The sequence below is a fragment of the Rattus norvegicus genome, chromosome 13 (assembly GCF_021556685.1).
Source record: "Rattus norvegicus strain SHRSP/BbbUtx chromosome 13, alternate assembly SHRSP_T2T, whole genome shotgun sequence".
Lineage (NCBI taxonomy): Eukaryota > Metazoa > Chordata > Mammalia > Rodentia > Muridae > Rattus > Rattus norvegicus.
Genome location: NC_141546.1, coordinates 42,338,907 through 42,358,529, shown reverse-complemented (window position 1 = coordinate 42,358,529; position 19,623 = coordinate 42,338,907). Strand labels below are relative to the sequence as shown.

General features: G+C 50.0%; 1 protein-coding gene across 1 annotated transcript in view; it reads left to right on the top strand.

Annotated features, from left to right (window-relative positions):
- Lct (lactase) overlaps positions 1-17,513 on the top strand; it is a 42,521-nt gene extending 25,008 nt beyond the window's left edge. Inside the window, 10 exon segments of the mRNA NM_053841.1 lie at positions 1,747-3,297; positions 4,714-4,982; positions 7,997-8,287; positions 8,897-9,095; positions 9,973-10,175; positions 11,600-11,709; positions 13,690-13,824; positions 14,526-14,749; positions 15,530-15,760; positions 16,970-17,513. Of these exon segments, the coding sequence (NP_446293.1) occupies positions 1,747-3,297; positions 4,714-4,982; positions 7,997-8,287; positions 8,897-9,095; positions 9,973-10,175; positions 11,600-11,709; positions 13,690-13,824; positions 14,526-14,749; positions 15,530-15,760; positions 16,970-17,187 (3,431 nt within the window). The 3' untranslated portion in view covers positions 17,188-17,513.
- Positions 17,514-19,623: the final 2,110 nt, after the last annotated feature.

Sequence of the window (19,623 nt, the reverse complement as noted above, 5' to 3'; positions counted from 1 at the left end):
ATCCTGGAATGCTTAGGGAGAGCCTTCTCAAAACATAGGTAGGGGATGTAGCTGTGTTGGTAGAGCACTCTCCTAGCACTGGTACAAGGTTCCATACATTAGGTAGTGTACGCCTGTAACACGTACTCAGGGTAGAGTGCCAAGGACCAGCCTCGGCTTGGAGAGAGCTTCTGAGGAAGGGGTGTCTGGGAGTGCCGTAAACAAACGACTTGCAGTCAAACCATGGGCCCAACTTTCCGATCTGCTTTTTCTGGAAATCTCCAGACACAGTGCTCTCTCTCTCTCTCTCTCTCTCTCTCTCTCTCTCTCTCTGTTCTAACTCAAGACAGTGAGACCGTTCTCCAAGCAGTTCTCTCTTACAATTCTAGAGATTCTCTGGATAGCTCATGTGAAGATCTTCAGCCCAGTCTTTTACTTTACACAGCAGTCCAGCCACTCACTTCATGTTTCCTTTTGATTATCCCATGAATCAGCATACTGTGACCCCAACCCCTTAATCCTTAGGAACAGCAAGCACTGTTCCTTTTAGCACTGAAAAAACAAAAACAAAAAAAAAAAAAAAAACCAAAAACCTCAGAGACCTGCCTGCCTCTGTTCAGCATAGAGGATAAACTAGCTGGGTGGGACCCTGTCTTGAAATTAACATTTCTACCATACCTGGACCTAATCTTGCTCTGGCCCAAACCAACTTTGAACTCAGAAATTTGCCTACCTTTGTATCTTTCTGACAAGCTGGCTCATAGTGTAGCTACCTCTGTTCCTTTAGATTTGTGAAGCCCCCCATATAACTCATATTTCATCTTTATATATATTTTATATATTATATATATATATTTTATATAAATATATATATATTTTATATATTTCTTTAAAAAAAGGTTTATTTACATATATATAATAAGTACACTGTAGCTGTCTTCAGACACACCAGAAGAGGGAATTGGATCCCATTACAGATGGGTGTGAGCCACCGTGTGGTTGCTGGGATTTGAACTTGGGACCTCTGGAAGGACAGACAGTGCTCTTAATCACTGAGCCATCTCTCTAGCCCAAGCTTATATACTTTCAAACTCATGTTTTTAGAGCTCTTTCACACAGCCTTAGGGGCCATCATGAGGGTCCCAGTGTTTACCATTTTGCTGAGACATTAGCCACACCTGTGCCTTCAGGACTTGTGCTATCTGATTATCATGGAGTCTTAATGTTAGCACTGGTGGAGGCCCACATCCACTGGCCCTGTCCCAGGGGGCAGGAACTGTGTCATTCTGTCCTCACCAAGGTCATGCTGACCGGGCAGTGGATGAAATAGGACCAGGAGTTCAAGATTACTCTCAGCTACATAGAGTTTGAACACAGCCTGGGCCACATGATTTTTTTTTTTTAAGGTAATGGGGGGAGGGGTTTGGCAATCGGAGAAACGGCTCAATGGTTAGGAGCACTGTCTGAACCTGAGTTTAATTCCCAGGACCCTCATGGCAGCACACGGCCATCTGGAACTCTAGTTCCAGGGAACCTGATGCCCTTTTCTGACCCCTGCAGGCACTGCACACACGTGGTACATATGCAGACAAAACACCCATATGCATAAACATTTTTTAAGTTAAAAAGAGAAAACTCAGGCTAAGGGGGATGAAGAACAATAGGTAGTTTGTGCCAGGTAAGCGCACGCACGTGCGCGCGTGCACACACACACACACACACACACACACACACACACACACACTGACTTTCATTTTCTCTTTACAGCTGTCAAGGAGGATTTGGTGGATGTCCGTTCATACATTGTTCGTTCCCTCATTGACGGCTATGAAGGACCCCTGGGCTACAGTCAGAGGTTTGGGCTATACCATGTCAACTTCAATGACAGCAGCAGGCCACGAACTCCCAGGAAATCTGCATACTTCTTCACCAGCATCATTGAAAAGAATGGTTTTTCAGCCAAGAAAGTCAAAAGAAACCCACTGCCCATGAGAGCAGACTTCACCTCCAGAGCCAGGGTCACCGACAGCCTTCCATCGGAGGTGCCCTCCAAGGCTAAAATAGTGTGGGAGAAGTTCTCCAAGCAGCCCAGGTTTGAAAGAGACTTGTTCTATCACGGCACATTCCGGGATGACTTCCTGTGGGGTGTATCCTCTTCAGCCTATCAGATCGAAGGAGGATGGAATGCTGATGGCAAAGGCCCCAGCATCTGGGATAACTTCACCCACACCCCAGGGAATGGTGTGAAAGACAATGCCACCGGAGACGTAGCGTGCGACAGCTATCACCAACTGGACGCCGACCTAAACATCCTTCGAACCCTGAAGGTCAAGTCCTATCGATTTTCCATCTCCTGGTCTCGAATTTTCCCAACAGGAAGAAACAGTACCATCAACAAACAAGGCGTTGATTATTACAACAGACTGATTGACAGCTTGGTGGACAACAACATCTTCCCCATGGTGACACTGTTTCACTGGGACCTGCCCCAGGCCCTCCAGGATATTGGAGGTTGGGAGAACCCTTCTTTGATTGAGTTGTTTGACAGCTATGCAGACTTCTGCTTTAAGACCTTTGGTGACAGAGTCAAGTTCTGGATGACCTTTAACGAGCCCTGGTGTCACGTGGTGTTAGGCTACAGTTCAGGGATATTTCCCCCAAGTGTTCAGGAGCCAGGCTGGCTACCTTATAAGGTTAGCCATATCGTCATTAAGGCACATGCTAGGGTCTACCATACTTACGATGAGAAGTACCGCTCGGAGCAGAAAGGTGTCATCTCTCTCAGCCTCAACACTCACTGGGCAGAACCCAAGGACCCAGGGCTCCAAAGGGATGTGGAAGCCGCTGACCGGATGCTGCAGTTTACCATGGGCTGGTTTGCCCACCCGATTTTTAAAAACGGGGACTATCCAGACGTCATGAAATGGACTGTGGGGAACAGGAGTGAGCTGCAGCACCTGGCCAGCTCCCGCCTGCCTACCTTCACAGAGGAAGAGAAGAATTACGTCAGAGGCACCGCTGATGTCTTTTGCATCAACACCTACACGTCTGTGTTTGTGCAGCACAGCACTCCCAGGCTGAACCCACCCAGCTATGATGATGACATGGAGTTGAAGCTAATCGAAATGAACTCGTCGACGGGTGTGATGCACCCAGACGTGCCCTGGGGGACGAGGAGGCTGCTGAACTGGATCAAGGAGGAGTATGGCAACATTCCTATTTATATCACTGAAAATGGACAGGGACTGGAAAACCCCACACTGGATGACACAGAAAGGATCTTCTACCACAAAACCTATATCAACGAGGCTCTGAAAGGTACGTGGAGGTTCGGTTCTTCTCCCTAAACCTCCCCAACTCCCAGTCCTCCGTAAATGACGGGTCTCAATGCTTTGGCAGGTGCTTTGAAGGGCTCTCTTTGGAGCATGGGGCAGGGAAGTAAAGTGTTTGTCTTGCAAGCACATGGATCAGAGTTCAATTTATAGGAAAAGGCCAGACAGAGTATCCATTCAAAATCTCTGGGCCTAGGAAGCAGAAGGGGTGCACTATTGGGGTTCACTGGCCAGCCAGCCTAGTCCACTTGGTGAACTCCAGGTCAAATGAGAGGCTCTGAAAAAAATTGGGTGACACTCAAGGAATGACACCTGTGGTTGTCTTCTGGCCTACACACACACACACACACACACACACCATGCACACACATACACACATACACACAAACATGCACACACACATACACACACACACCATACACACACATACACAAACATACACACAGACACACAAACATGCACACACACATACACACACACTCACACATACACAAACATACACACAGACCCACAAAAATGCACACATACACACACATACACAAACATACACACAGACACACAAACATGCACACACACTCACACACTCACACATACACATACAAAAACATACACACAGACACACAAAAATGCACACATACACACACATACACAAACATACACACAGACACACAAACATGCACACACACACACACTCACACACTCACACATACACATACACAAACATACACACAGACACACAAACATGCACACACACATACACACACACTCACTCACACATACACAAATAGAAATGTAAAATTCCCACTTACAGAGCTCCGGGTGTGGTTCAGTTGGAAAGTTGCTTGCTTAGAATCCAAAGCCCTAGTTTCCAACCCACAAATGAAAACCAAAAAAGAAAGAAAAGAAAAGAAAGTTAAAGGACACCATTGGGCTGGAGAGATGGCTCAGAGGTTAAAAGCACTGACTGCTCTTCCAGAGGTCCTGAGTTCAAATCCCAGCAACCACATGGTGGCTCACAACCATCTGTAATGGGACCTGGTGCCCTCTTCTGGTGTGTCTGAGGACAGCTACAGTGTACTCATATAAATAAAATAAATAAATCTTTTAAAAAAATAAAAATAAAAAAGAGGACATCAATATATTCACATTTGTGCCTAATATCTAAGGGGAGCTCAGGCCCTTGCATGTGAAGCACACCCCTTAACAACTGCTGTAAGGTCACTGAAGCTAGCAAAAGTAAACGTGACAAAGTAACCCATTGCTCTCTTGGGAAGCAAGTGACCGGGCACACATCTGTGGTTTAAGAACAAGCCTGGAGTCTAGCAGTAGCACATGACTAGGCTGCTTGAGGCTCCTGCCTCCTCTTACAAAAGTTTTCTTGCTTTCTGTGGGCTATCCCCAGCCTACAAGCTGGATGGTGTGGACCTTCGAGGGTACTCTGCCTGGACGCTGATGGACGACTTCGAGTGGCTGCTTGGCTACACCATGAGATTTGGATTGTATCACGTTGACTTTAATCATGTGAGCAGACCTCGCACAGCAAGAGCCTCAGCCAGATACTATGCAGAGGTCATTGCCAACAATGGCATGCCCCTGGCCAGGGAAGATGAGTTCCTGTATGGAGAGTTTCCCAAGGGCTTCATCTGGAGTGCGGCTTCTGCTTCATACCAGGTGAGGACTTTGGGGCCACGGAGATCAGTTTCCCGCATCGCGGCTGGGTGGGCTCCAAGCTTCCGTCCGTACAGCACTGGGGAGGCAAACACACAAGCCGGAGCCTCCGGCAGACCTGTGCGGGCCAGCGTGTGTTTGTAAGGGATCCAGGTGCTTCACACCCCCAAATCCAGTCAGATGGGTTTGGGTAGGGACTGTCTTGTTCCTTGTCTTGTCGCTGTGATAAAATATCCGGCAAAGGCAGCTTCAGGCAGGAAAGGGTTGATTTTTGGTCCACAGTTTGAGGATGCTGTGATGGGAAGTGGGGTGAACCTTGGTCAGGTCGCCTCTGCAGTCAGGAACTGAGAGAGATGGGTGCTGGAGTTCAGCCATTGGAGGGTACCACTCACACTCAGAACAATTTCCCCTTTTGTTAATTCAGTCTAGACACATCTTTCCAGATTGGCCAGGTATCTATTTTCTAGGCGTCTGTAGATCTGAAGGCCAAACAGAGCAGGTTGAGCCGTGACAAAATGTTCTGGGAAGGGTCCGCCAATCGACAGTCTCCATCTAGAGGTCTCCGCACCCCGCTCATCGAGTAGGCAGCTTGCCTAAATTGGTTCCAAACTGCCTGCCCTGCTCTGACACCAGACTCCTGCTGCGATCATGCAAAAGGAGGCTAATACAGAGAATGTGATGCTATTCTATTACTTTCCTCAGAAAAAGGAAAGGTAATGGCAAGGGGTGGAGTCAGGGCGGACATGCTCACCATTATTCGTGAGGCTCTGGGCTTGACCTACAGTACCATGGGGGGAAAGCAATAGCCACTTGATGAGGAGCTCACAGTGGGTCTCCTCCCATCTACCTCTGAATTGGTTACTCTGTAGTAAAATAAACAACAAAGCAATTCATGGAAGGACGGGCTCATGCGGGCTTTGTCTAGATGTCACTACCGCCCAGGTCAGCTAGCCTCTGGTGCCCACCCCACAGCACACAGTGCTGCCACCGACTGACGTTTATTAGGTAAACAGTAGCTACCCACTCATTTGTTCTATTACTCAATTCAGGACACCCCAGGTCTCGTCCTACTCAGTGCTCTGGCCAACACCTTACTCTAAAGACTCACAGGGGCAAATGCTAAGATTCCGGAGGGTTCGCTTGTTATGTCTCAGGCAAACAGCATCAGTCCCCTGTAGCAGGATTTCTCAACTTGGGTCTGATTAGCATTTTTGTTTTAATTTGTTTTGTTTAAATTTTGTAGAATTTTCTCCCTCTCTCCCTCCCCTTCTTCTGCCTCCCTTCATCACCACCACCACAACCATCATCGTCGTCATCATCATCATCCCTCCTCCTTTTCCTGTTTTGTTGGTTTGTTTTTGAGACAGGGTCTCATACAGTTTGCTGAGCACCCCTAATTCTTGAATTCTTTACCCTTCTGCCTCCGTCTCCTCAAATGCTGGGGTCACAGGCGTGCGCCACTGTGCCTGGTTTCTGAGATGCTGGGATGGGATAGTCCGGGGGTTCATGCGAGCCAGGCGATCCTCTACTGGTTAAGCCGTACCCTAGCCATCTTCCTTTCTGGCACTGGGCTCATCTTCCTTCCCCACTGTTAAGCAGCCATTTCTCCAGTGAGCCCCAGCTGTTTTTCACAACAGCAAACATCTGGATATTGGTATCCTCAGGGCCCCGGAGTGTCACAGCTGGTAGTGCTCATAGTTATCAGAACTGAGAAGCATGTGTGTGTGTCCACATACGGGCCTGTATCTCTCTGCCCTGATGCCCTCCCACTTCACACTTATTTATTATTTATTTCACATGGGACAGGGTCTTATGTAGACCAGGCTAGCTTCAAAGTCATTCTGTAACCAAGGATGACCTTGAACTTCATCCTCCTGCCTCCACCTTCCACTGTGCTTACTAGCATGCAGCAACACTCGCAGTGTATGCAGTGCTGGGCAGCGAGCCCAGGTCCCCCTGCTTTCCAGTCAGAGCCTCTTCTGACTTAGCCACCTCCCAGGAAAAAAATCTGACTCCATAGGGTTAATGCTAGCCCTTTCATTTCTCCATGTTTGTATCTCCTCTCTCCAGTGAAGATCGCTGCATAGAATGTATACAGGCTTCTTACATCCTCACAACAGTGCTGTTGGCTGCACTCTGCCCCTCCCAGCCAGGACTGGATGTGCATTATTGAGTGACAGCACCGCCTTAGCTGTGACCAGTCACACCATAGTTGTTGAAATGTTTTAAAGTAAATTACAGAAGCGGCACATACATACCCAGTGAACACCATAGACAAGCATTCTCCAGTAGCTTATCAGAAGGGAGTTAGAGGGGAGGAGGAAGGCATAGAAACAGCTGTGTATGTCTCGACCACAGATTCTCCACACAGATTATCCTTGCTTTCTGATTGGCTCTCCTCAGAGGTGGTAGGGGATATGAAATTGTTCACAGAAGATCTTTAGTGGGTACCCACCATATGCCAAACCCCACTGCCAGGATTAATTGGGAAAATAAAATGAAATATACAGTCTTGGAGTTGGAGATGGTGTATGGAGAGCAGATTCAGTTAGTAGGATACTTGGTTCCTTTGGTACATAGTTTAAAGCCAGCTTAGGCTATATGAGACTCTCCCTGTCTCTGTCTTTCTCTTTTACACACACACACACACACACACACACACACACACACACACACACACACACACACAGAGAGAGAGAGAGAGAGAGAGAGAGAGAGAGAGAGAGAGAGAGAGCCGGAGCCGGAGCCGGAGCCGGAGCCGGAGCCGGAGCCGGAGCCGGAGCCGGAGCCGGAGCCGGAGCCGGAGCCAGAGCTGGGCGGGGTGGAGGGAGAGAGAACATGCCCACACTCCTGCAGTACATGGCCACTCAGGAAGGCAGCACAGCAGCAGACTGCAGTGTGCTGTGTGGAGCAGCTTTAGTACCTGGAGGTGGGGTATGCAGAGGAGACTCCCACAGGCGACACATTGGGAGCCTGTGTTTGTTCAGATGACTTAGACTGTCTCTTGTCATCTTGAGGTTGAAGGCGCGTGGAGAGCAGATGGCAAAGGACTCAGTATCTGGGACACATTTTCCCACACACCACTGAGGATCGGGAATGATGACAACGGAGACGTGGCATGTGACAGTTACCACAAGATTGCCGAGGATGTGGTGGCCCTTCAGAACCTGGGCGTGTCCCACTATCGCTTCTCCATTGCCTGGTCTAGAATCCTCCCAGACGGAACCACCAAGTTCATCAATGAAGCGGGCCTCAGTTACTATGTTCGATTCATTGATGCCCTGCTGGCTGCTGGCATCACACCACAGGTGAGGCTGTGGTCCCTGCAGGCAATGGGCCAAGCGGAGCCCACTTATACCAACAGAATGCTGGGTTCTTATTTTATTTATTGAATATATTTATTTTTAGGGTGGTGCCTCTCATATCCATTTATTTGTCAGACCGGGTCTCACTTATTTACTTATGTTTGCGACAAGATCTCATATGTCCCAGCTGGCCTCCAACTCCTTAAGGAGGTGAAGATGCCCTTGAACTTCTGATCTGTCTGCCTCTACCTCATACTTGTATTTAGGCGTGCAGTGCCATGCCCGCTATGTGGTGCTGGGATGGAGCCCAGGGCTATAGGAGTGACTTCTGTCCTTTCGCTATGTGGATTCCTGGTCTTGAACCCATGTCCCCGGGTTTGGTGGCAGCACCTCTGCCTGCTGAGCCATCTCCCCCAGCACCAAAACAGTTTTTCAACTTTGGCTTTGAATTTGCCCATAAACTCACATGGACAGAATTAAAGAATGGAACATTCTCTTCCCAGTCTCAGAGGTAGTTCAGAGCTCCTCGAGCCTGTCCGAGTCAGTGACCCTTGCGCATCGCCAGCTTCCTGAGGAAGCGTCTGACGGAACCCTAATCTGACTTTCTCATAGGTGACCATTTATCACTGGGACCTGCCCCAGGCACTGCAAGACGTGGGGGGCTGGGAGAACGAGACAATTGTGCAGCGGTTTAAGGAGTACGCGGATGTGCTCTTCCAGAGGCTGGGGGACAGAGTCAAGTTCTGGATCACTCTGAACGAGCCCTTCGTCATTGCAGCCCAAGGCTACGGCACTGGGGTGTCTGCTCCAGGTAAAGGCCCCGCTTGTCAGCTCCTGGGCCATAATCTTCTCAGCACCTTGAAAACCTGAACTCCAGATGTCATGAGAATCATGGCCAGGCCGTGAGTTAGAAACCTTGCCTCCATGGGCCAGGGAAGATGGGTCAGTTGGTAAAGTGTTTGCCATGAAAATATGCGGATCGGATTCTCTCCCCAGGCCCCATGCAGCAAACAGACAGACAAACAGACAAACAGCCCAGACACAGTTGTAATCCCAACCCAGAGAAGGCAAAGTCAGGTGGCTCCCTGAGGCCCACTGGCCACTCAGTCTCGCTTAGTGAAGGCCACAAGTGACCCTGTCTCAGAGAAGTAGCCCGTCTTCCTATGAATGACACCCGAAGCTGCCCCTGGCTCCCACCTGCACTCACACATATTTGATTTTAAACTTGCAATGGAAGGGGGAGAGATTTCTTGGATTACTGATAGACGTATCTTCCCAGCTCTCAGTTGGCACTTTGATTTGAGCACTTGTTCTCCTGGAGTGTGTCATTGTGGCCACCGGGTGTGTTCTCCAGTCCTGACTTCATGGTGGTCCTCTAGAGCTCAAGAACCTCAACTTCTGAGTGTACATCACGGTAGACATCCCTCTGCAGAAGGGGACATAAGCCACCAGAGATCTAGCACCTTCTGTCAGCTAGAGTGCTGCTGGCTGCCCGCCCCCTGCCCCAGGCAATCGCATTTCGTTCTCTAAGAACTCTCTGCTGCCTGTTCCCTGAGAAACGCTGCAAGGCTGACTACTCTCTGCATTCAGTGGTGGGAATTGGAGTCCCGGTTCCTAGTGTCAAATCCTTCTTCCCTCTGTATGCTGAGAGGATGATGTTTTCTGCTGACAACCTTGTGTGTTTTCAGGAATCTCCTTCAGGCCTGGCACAGCTCCGTACATTGCTGGACACAACCTAATAAAGGCCCACGCTGAGGCCTGGCATCTCTACAACGATGTATACCGCGCCCGCCAGGGAGGCACCATCTCCATCACGATCAGCAGTGACTGGGCTGAACCCAGGGATCCCACCAACCAGGGGGACGTGGAGGCAGCCAGGAGATACGTACAGGTCTGTGTTCTCTCCCCCGCGTTTATAGAAGTAGATGGAGATAAGAACCGACGGTTTGAATCTAGACTCAGTTTTGCTCTTACTTGAGGTTTCAAGCTCGAGGGGAAATGCTTAACTTTCCTGATCCTCACGTTCTTCATCTGTGTGAAATCTTTCCTGTTCACCCAGAGGTGTGCTGGGCAAAAGGCATGAGTTATAAGAGGCCGCGAGATTTTTTAAAAGATGTATTTTATTTTCATGTGTATGCATGTGTGTCTCCGTGTGGGCATGTGCGTGCGAGTGCAAAAGCCTGTGGAGTCCAGAAAAGGGCATCAGATATCCAGGAAATGGTTGTGAGCCACCTGGTCAGGCTGCTAAGAACCAAACGCAGGTCCTCTGGAGAGCAGCGAGTTCTCTTCTCCTCCCAAGAGCTGATTTTAAGGCTTAAAAACTCATTTGTGGGTTGGCAGGATGGCTTGGTGGGCCAATGTTACTTGCCAATGTTAGCCTGGTGGCTTGAATTCTGTCCTCAGAACCCACATAGAGTGGAAGAGAAGACACCCCACAGGGCTATCTCCTCATTTCCATATGTGCACCGTGGTATGCACCCTCACTCTGCCATGCACACATGCACACACACACACACACACTGAGGCATGCACACACATGCATATACACTGAGGCATGCACACACACATGCACACGCTGAGGCATGCACATGCACACACACACACACACAAGCATCCATACACACACACACACACACTGAGGCACACACACATGCACGTGCACACACACACTGAGGCATGCACGCACACATACACACACACACTGAAGCATGCACACACACACATACACTGAAGCATACACACACACACACACACTCTGAAGCATACACACACACACATACACACACACACACACTACTATTGCCACTCCTAATGATGTTAAAACCCTGTTAGCACAGGGCCACTCACTCAGCATGCACGAAGCCTGGATCTGTCCTTAGCACTGCGTTAGACAGGCGCTGCTGATGTATGTCTGTAATGTAGCACCTTGGAGACTGAAACAGGAGGGCTGTGAGCTTTAAGGTCATCCTTGGCTATAATGCGAGTGCTTCAATGAGACCTGACTACAGTAGGCAATAGAGCCCCGCTGAACCCATCACTCCGGGTGCCGGAATCCCTTGATTTCCGAGAAACTCTTTAGTGTCCCTGATTTTCTAGTTCTCAAAACAAGGGATGTGCACACTCCCCCTGGAAATCAATTCTACAGTAAATCAATATTGACATGGAGCACCCACGCTCAATGAAGGGCTGCTGGCAGGAGGGGGAGGATGGCCCTCCTGGCACAGCCTCCTAGGATAGCCAGTGCCTGTGAAAGGTGAGAGACCACTCTCCCATATCAGCTTCAACAAAGATTTACCACCCCTTTGCCCCCCACAGTTTATGGGGGGCTGGTTTGCTCACCCCATCTTCAAAAACGGAGATTACCCGGAGGTGATGAAGACACGGATCCGCGACAGAAGCCTGGCGGCAGGCCTCAACAAGTCCAGGTAAGTGCTGGGCCCACAGCAGTGCGTGTGTGGTGTGGGTGGCAGTGCCAGGCAGGGGGCCACGCCTACAGCTCTGTCTTTGCTAAGAAGACAGCGTGGGGCAGACAGCATGTGAGACTCAGTCCTTCGTATCTGACGACACTGCTTCCATGGAGCCATCCGTCACCTCTGACTCCGACTGTCTTCCTACCTCCTGTTCCGTGCATAGATCCTTGAGGGGAGGAGGGGCTCGATGGAGGCATTTAGGATTTAGTGCTCCTAGGTCTCCCGGTCTCTGCCCTCTGTCCAGTTGGGTTCATGTGTTAGTTCCCATCTACTGCAGGAAGATGCATTTTTGATGAGAGTTGAATCTCTGACCTATGGGTAGTTTTCGTTGTTTATTTTTGAGAGAAAACACAAAGTTGGCTGAGTAGGGAGATAGGGGATGGGGTAGAGCTGGGGAAGAGAAAAACATAATCAAAACATTTTGTATGAAAAAAATTTAATTAAAAAGAAAATCAGCTCAGGGACAAACGATTGCTGTTCTTGTTCTCCAGAACAGTACAGACTCTGTCCCAAGAGCACCCACTTCTAAGCAACCCTGTTCCCTCACTCCAAGGACAAATTCCCCTGTTTACCCAACTCTCCAGGCTGTTTGCCATTCAGCCAGCAGATGGCAGTGGTTCATAACATAACACCACTTCTTCCGGGCTCTACTCACTCCTGTCAGGATCAGCTCCCAGTCCTGGATCCCATAACTGCTAAAGATAGGAGTAAAGGCCAGGGCAAGCATGCTTAGCCCCAGGAGTGATGCTCAGAACAGGGCTGCCCGCCGCCAACCATCCAGGTGTAAGAACCATCCAGTTGCCATTAGAGGTACTGCTGTGGAAACACACAAAAAGATGGCCCCTGGCTTTATGGGGACAGAGTCACCAGCTCTCCCTAGCTCCTGTGGCCAGGGGAGGAAGAAAAGGACTCAGCAAGTATGTGTGTCTAACGGCCTGTGAGGCTTTCCCCCAAATCTTAATCTCTCCCACCCTGGAATATTTACAATTCTGGTTCTTACCGTGTAGCACACATCTGGCCCGGACAGGACAGGTCCTCATGGTTGAGGCTAGGCCAGTGTCTGATGTGCAGGCTGCGAGGGGGCATTTTGGTTCCTGCACACGGCTTTGCTGAGCTGCTGCACCTCTAGGTCAGAACCCAGAAGGGTCCGTAGGCGGAGTCTGGCTTCTCCAGTGGCTGACAGAGCAGCTGGCATGGTGAGATGACATGGAGCCCTCAGTTTTCTCAGTAGAAGGAAAACTCCAAAGGATCATGGGAGGCCGGCCCTGGGTGGAGCTGGGCCTTCATAGCAACAGAGTCCCTGTGTCTCAGGGTTGGGGTGCACAGTGCATGCAGCACAGAGCTGAGACTGACCCTGCTGCGGCGTAGGCCCAGGGCCTTGTGAGGGAGATCTGGGAGCCAGGCAGGCCTTGGCCTTGAGGGCACCAGCTGAGGAGTATTATGGACTCCAGAGGGAGACGCAAGGGTGGGGAACACGAGCCCAGCGACAGAAGGAGCACAGAGAAGTCCACACGGAGTTCTCAGAGCTCTCCTGTTAATGAGGACAGAAATCAGGTGACTGAACACAGCAAGTGAAAGTGCAGGGACTCCCCAAGGGTGAGCTGGGAGGACTCAAACGACAGAAGACTACTTAAGAGCACGAAGGAATCATCCAAGGTGATGGAGATGTGCTGGTGCTTTCCACATCTACCATAAATGGTGAAAATCCGAATGGTGTGAAAGAGGGGGCAGGGGGCGGGGACTTACACAGTGAGGCTGTGGGCAGAGAGGCTCTTTGGGGAGAAGGGAAGCGGCACACAGAAGGTTTCTCTCTCCCGAAAGCTCTCTACTCATAGCTAAGCACCCGGAGTTCTGAGTGCTCCCTGCCTGTCCAGATTCTCTCCTCAAAGTGGGATTCTTCCTGGGTTTCTTCCCCTAATGGCTCCCTCTTTCTAGGCTCCCTGAGTTTACGGAGAGTGAGAAGAGTAGGATCAAGGGCACCTTTGACTTTTTCGGGTTCAACCACTACACCACTGTCCTAGCTTACAACCTCGACTACCCGGCTGCCTTCTCCTCCTTTGATGCAGACAGGTAAGGTGGTCAACAGGGCCCGTGAGGCAGAAAGTGCCCGTGCCCGTTTGTGCTCAGGTCTGTTTGGCCTCAGAACAGGGTGTGCTTGATGGTTGCATCCAGCAATGGCCACACAACGCTGCCATTTCTGGGCCGCTGTCCCTAACCCATGTCCTTGGCTTCTTTCGTCAGCACAGAAGCTAAACCATCATTTATGTGCACGCGGTCACCTGGGAAACAAGAATAAGAAATCCTTGCACGAGCCCAACAGTAGTGGCACACACCTTTAATCCCAGCACTCGAGAGGCAGAGGCAGGGGGATCTCTGTTTGAGGCCAGCCTGGTCTACAGTGAGTTCCAGGACAGCCAGGGCTACACAGAGAAACCCTGTCTCAAAAATTAAAAAAAAAAAATCGAGACTGTTGTTGTTGTTATAATTGCAATTTATTTATAACAGCAAAAGTTATTGTACCTTTTGTGTGTGAGAGCTGGGTATGTGCGGGGCTTCCTCTGTCTGCCTCCCCAGCACCAGAAGTACAGACAGGTACTGCTACGCCCCTTCCTCTTGTAGCTCATGCTTACAAGACCCATTCTCTGAAGGCAGAAGACAGGACGTGCAGAGCTGGTCCGTTACTGTGAAGTGTGTTCTGTGGGAAGGGTAGGTTCCATAAGCGAGACCTGGAGCTCATAAGCAGGAGCTGACGTTTGCCTTTAAACTTGCAGGGGCGTTGCTTCCATTGCAGACAGCTCTTGGCCAGTCTCTGGCTCCTTCTGGCTGAAGGTGACCCCTTTTGGCTTCCGGAGGATCTTGAACTGGCTGAAGGAGGAGTACAATAATCCTCCGATTTATGTCACCGAGAATGGTGTCTCCAGACGAGGAGAGCCGGAACTCAACGACACCGACAGGATCTACTACCTGCGCAGCTACATTAACGAAGCCCTCAAGGGTAAGAGCCCTGGCTTCCACCCTGCCTGGCCCAAATGAGCCCCTCGCTGCTGGAGCACCACAACGTCCGGAAGAGGACACTCTGGCAGCCCAAGGGCCTTTGCTCTTGAAGCATTTGTTTGAGGCTAGAATCTCAGGTCTTTTTCCTTCCTAGAAAGTAACACCCGTTGCCTGAACTGGCTAGACCTGGGTGTCCGACTCGAGTCCTCTGGAACCTTTAGGTTCTCTTGCTTCTTGGCATCTCTACAGCAGGCCGAGGGCAGCCTGGGCTTTTTGTTTCCAAGGCCGCAGGCTTGGGAGAGCACTCAGCTGGTAAAGTGCTCATCGCATACCCATGAGACGTGAATTCAATTCCAAAACCACGGCGGATCGTCTCTGGGCCCCACATGCACCCACACAGCACTCACACGAACACATGGCTGCACACTATGTGTGTGATATGTATGTAGACCCTCGGTTCTACTACAGCCAAGGGAATGGCCAGGGGTCCTATTACAGATCAGATCTTTTGCTTCTGGAAGCTCCTGTCTCTCTGTGGGGAAGAGTATTTCAGGGCCCTGACTCAGTCGCCTTAGCTACAGAAGAATGCAGTAGAGTTGTTCCACTCAGAACTGAGCCTTTCTAGAAAGATACCAGTGGCCCTGCAGTCCACTGTAGAGGACCTGCTAAGACACAGGGTGGGCTCTCAGAGCTGAACTCACACTCTACTATTCGGGCAGTGGGGACAGCCATGAGGTGTCCTGCTGTGAAGAACACTTACACCAGGCCTGTGTTTGAGCAGCTGTACAGGACAAGGTGGACCTTCGAGGCTACACGGTATGGAGCATCATGGACAACTTTGAATGGGCCACAGGCTTCGCAGAGAGGTTCGGTGTGCACTTTGTGAACCGCTCTGACCCGTCTTTGCCAAGGATCCCCAAGGCATCAGCCAAGTTCTATGCCACCGTCGTCCGCTGCAATGGCTTTCCCGACCCTGCACAAGGACCTCATCCTTGTCTCCAGCAACCAGAAGGTGAGGTGGCTCTGGGAGGGACCAGCTAATGGGGCAAGGGCAAGAGGGAACTTTTCCCACCCACCTCCTAGTTCAGACGTTCGCCCACACTTTTGACCCCTTCACTCATTAGCAGGCGCTCCAGGGCTTGGGCTGCTACGGGACTCAGAGCTGATGTTGCCTGCAGAGACTAGGGTCCTGCTGTAGAACCGAGCGGATCTGGATTCTTCCAGCCCTGACCCCTGAACCACCAGGGCATCCTCCTTGAGGACAGATTCTTCCAGGCAGTTACTAGGTCAAGTTAGAGGACTGTGAAAGCATTGAGGCCAATACTCACTGGGTGACTAAAAATATAAATGACTATGAAAACCAGAGACCATTGTCCAAGTCAGGGTGTGCTTCAGATGCCCAAAATGATGCTTAAAACAGGGCCGTGGCTGTGGCTATGGCTGTGGCTGTGGCTGTCTCAGTTGGTGGGGAGCTCATCCAGTGTGCACGAGGTGATACCTAGCACCATACAAATGGGGTACGATAGCACACCCCTTAATCTTTTTTTAGTTGGATTTTTTTTATTTACATTTCAAATGTTATTCCCTTTCCCAGTTTTCTGGACATAAGTCCCCTCCCCTTCTTCTATAAGGGTGTTCCCCTCCCCATCCGTCCCCCTTCCCGCCCCCCCCACAGTCCCTACACTGGGGGGTCCAGCCTTGGCAGGACCAGGGCTTCTCCTCCCACTGATGCCCAACAAGGCCACCCTCTGCTACCTATGTGACTGGAGCCATGGGTCAGTCCATGTGTGCTCTTTGACACCCCTGTAATCTTAGCACTTAGGAGGGAGAGGCAGTAGAATTTGAAGTTCAAAGTCATCCATGGCTACCTACCTACTTAGAGGCGTCCCAGGAGAAAAAATGGCTCAGTAGGTAAAAGCACTGTGGCATGAGTTCAATACCAGGAACCCAAAATAGAATTCCTGAAAGTGGTCTTCTGACCCTACAGGAGCATCATGGTATGCACATACATATTATAAAACCAAATTAAAAACCAAAACAATTATAAAAACAGCAGAGCAGTGAAGGGGACCCAGGCCCACACCACAGCTGTGAGCTTGCTTGTCCTGCGCATGTTTGGGGTGCACTGTGCAGCCTCTGGACCGCAGCAGTCAGCAGGATTTTTCCGAGCCCACTGGTGGCTGACAGTGCCAGAGCCTGAGCCTCCGTTGCCTTTTCCTAGACGCTGCACCCACTGCCAGTCCCGTGCAGTCGGAAGTGCCCTTCCTGGGGCTGATGCTGGGCATCGCAGAAGCACAGACAGCGCTGTACGTGCTCTTCGCTCTGCTGCTGCTTGGAGCCTGCAGCCTGGCATTTCTGACCTACAAATACTGCCGGCGCTCCAAGCAAGGGAACGCGCAGCCAAGCCAGCACCAGCTGAGTCCAATTTCCTCCTTCTGAAAGTTGTACAGAGTGGCCTGATTTCTTTAAGAAGCCATGCTAGCACCAGACCCCTCCCTGCCTGCAGCAAGCGTCTTCCTCGTTCCTCGTGGCTTTGCGCACTGTTCGAGGTAATTTCTGTTGGTATCAGGAATTGCCCCTAGCAGTGACACCTTTTGGCTACTGTTGGCATGGCAATGGCCAAACATTCCCAGAAGACCTTTTGGATCAATTCGCACCTCCACCTGGGAATAAAAGGCAGATTCCCTGCCCCCTAGGTCTGTTTTTCTCTTCTTTCTGTCACCCCTTTCCTTTGTCTCCTTCCCCCATTAAAATCTCCCCACGTGGAACCGTGTTGGTGTTCGTTTGGTGTGCTCTGTCCCCACGGGTGTGGCCGATATTCTGATATTATTAACAACATTGGTGGCTTGTACAATTTCCATCTTGAGGCTTTTCAAGTTTCTAATTGTAATGAATTCATCTTCAGTACTGGGAGTTTTTCTGCAGTCTCTGAGAAGCCTGCAAGGCGCCCCTGTAGAAATGTAGACGCTGAAGTGCTAGTGGTTCTGGGTACTCATTTCAGTGTTTCATGGTAGACTCGTGTGTTCAGCACCTCCATGGGCTCCTTCTTGGGATGAGTACCCAAAAGCCGGGGAGTAGGAATGTCCAGGTTCTTTTAACAATTTTATGGTAAATATAATCCCTGTATTGGCACCTGATTGAAACATTCTAAGACCCCAAGTATGTCCACATGTCCAATCCTGGTTTCAAACCGTGGAGGTAAATTTAATATTTAGGGGGATGCACCATCCCCTTGTTTTAGAATTAGAACCTCCACAGTGGGAATCTGGGAACATGCATATTAGTAGGACGGGGGGTATTATAAGTCAAACAATGCAGTGTATTAGGTGATAAAATTCTTTTTTTTTCTTTTTTTTTTCTTCTTCTCTTTTCTTTTTTTTCCGGAGCTGGGGACTGAACCCAGGGCCTTGCGCTTGCTAGGCAAGCGCTCTACCACTGAGCTAAATCCCCAATCCCAGGTGATAAAATTCTTAAGAACAGGAGAAAGGGGCCAGGCAAGAAAGCTAGGGGTGGCTCGTTGAGAGCTGGTGGAACAGCCAGATCAGGTGACAAATAGCATTCAGTCACACAGCTAAATGAGGAAGCTTTCTTGGGATGAAAAAGCCAGTGCAAAAATAAGTGCAAGCTTTGTGCCTTGAAACAGAAAGGCGAGCAGAGGGGCAGTCGGAGTCTGTTACCGACTGTCTCTCTGGACTTAGATTCTCCTTAAGGAGTACCTCCCTTCAGTGTCAGCTTGGTGGCTCTGCCTCTCAAGAGACCCAGCCTCTGAAGGACACTAGGCTTCCAGTAAGAACTAATAACAAAAGGGTGGAGAGATGGTTAGGACCCGGGTGCTAGATGCCAAGCGGCTGACAAAAGAACTGTATGGCTCGTCTGCATTTGGGGGGAAGTTTCTTCCAGGCTGTCAGACACTCCTGGCGACCTTGAGTCAAGAGACCAGGAGAAAATAGCATCTGAGTATTGAAGGAGGCTCACCCAGGCGGGTGTGGTCCGATTGAAGCCCCTGGTATCAGAGAGCAAGCTATAGTCAGAGATGACTGGCTATAAGGACTCTTTCTGCTGCCATTCCTGAGATAAGAGTCCACGGTTAAACAGGGCATCCTGCCTCTTATATCCAATAAAGAGATTGCTAACACTGGAGTACTGACCTTTAATAGAACTACAGCCCTCCCAGGACTTCAGCAGCAGTCCTTCACCAAGCTGTCTCACTGGGTTAGAGGCCCATGGAGAAGAAAACATTGACCCTGACCTTGGCCACAGCCTCTAGTTGGAGTAGCTGAAGAGCCCGTGCCAAGACTTTCTCCTCTTATCATCCTAGAGTAAGGCCTGTTCTGTCTGGCAAAACAAAGTTCCTCGCAGTCTGCTGCAGACTCTTTCTGAAACTACTTTAGGGGCTTCCCTGCCCCCCAACCTGGGGCGTTTTGACCACAGGGGCAGGAACTGACTGTTGCGGGGATAGAATCAGAGGTACTCTCCGTGTCAGTGATGACTAACGGGAAAGGTGACTTAATGCTGGAGACTGACTCCTCTCCTGGAATAGGGCCAGCAGATGAGGCAGGCTCCCTGGCAGAAAATAATTTCTCGCAAGCAAATTATTTCTAAGTTGAGCACCAAGAGGACCAAATAAAACTCTTTGACAAACAAAACAAACTGTTCCATGATTTTAAACACAGTTGTCAGTCCAAGTCCAAAAACGAAACAAAAGTCAAAAAGACACTGGACAATACCTCAGAAAACAAACTAGACAAACAAGACCAAGACAAGGCATCCTATAAGCGATTTCCACAGATGCCTGATACCTTCAGTATTTGGCCCAAACTGCAGCTTAACCTTAGCTGCTTCCGGGATGAGGAGGACTATCTGATCCCACCTCCC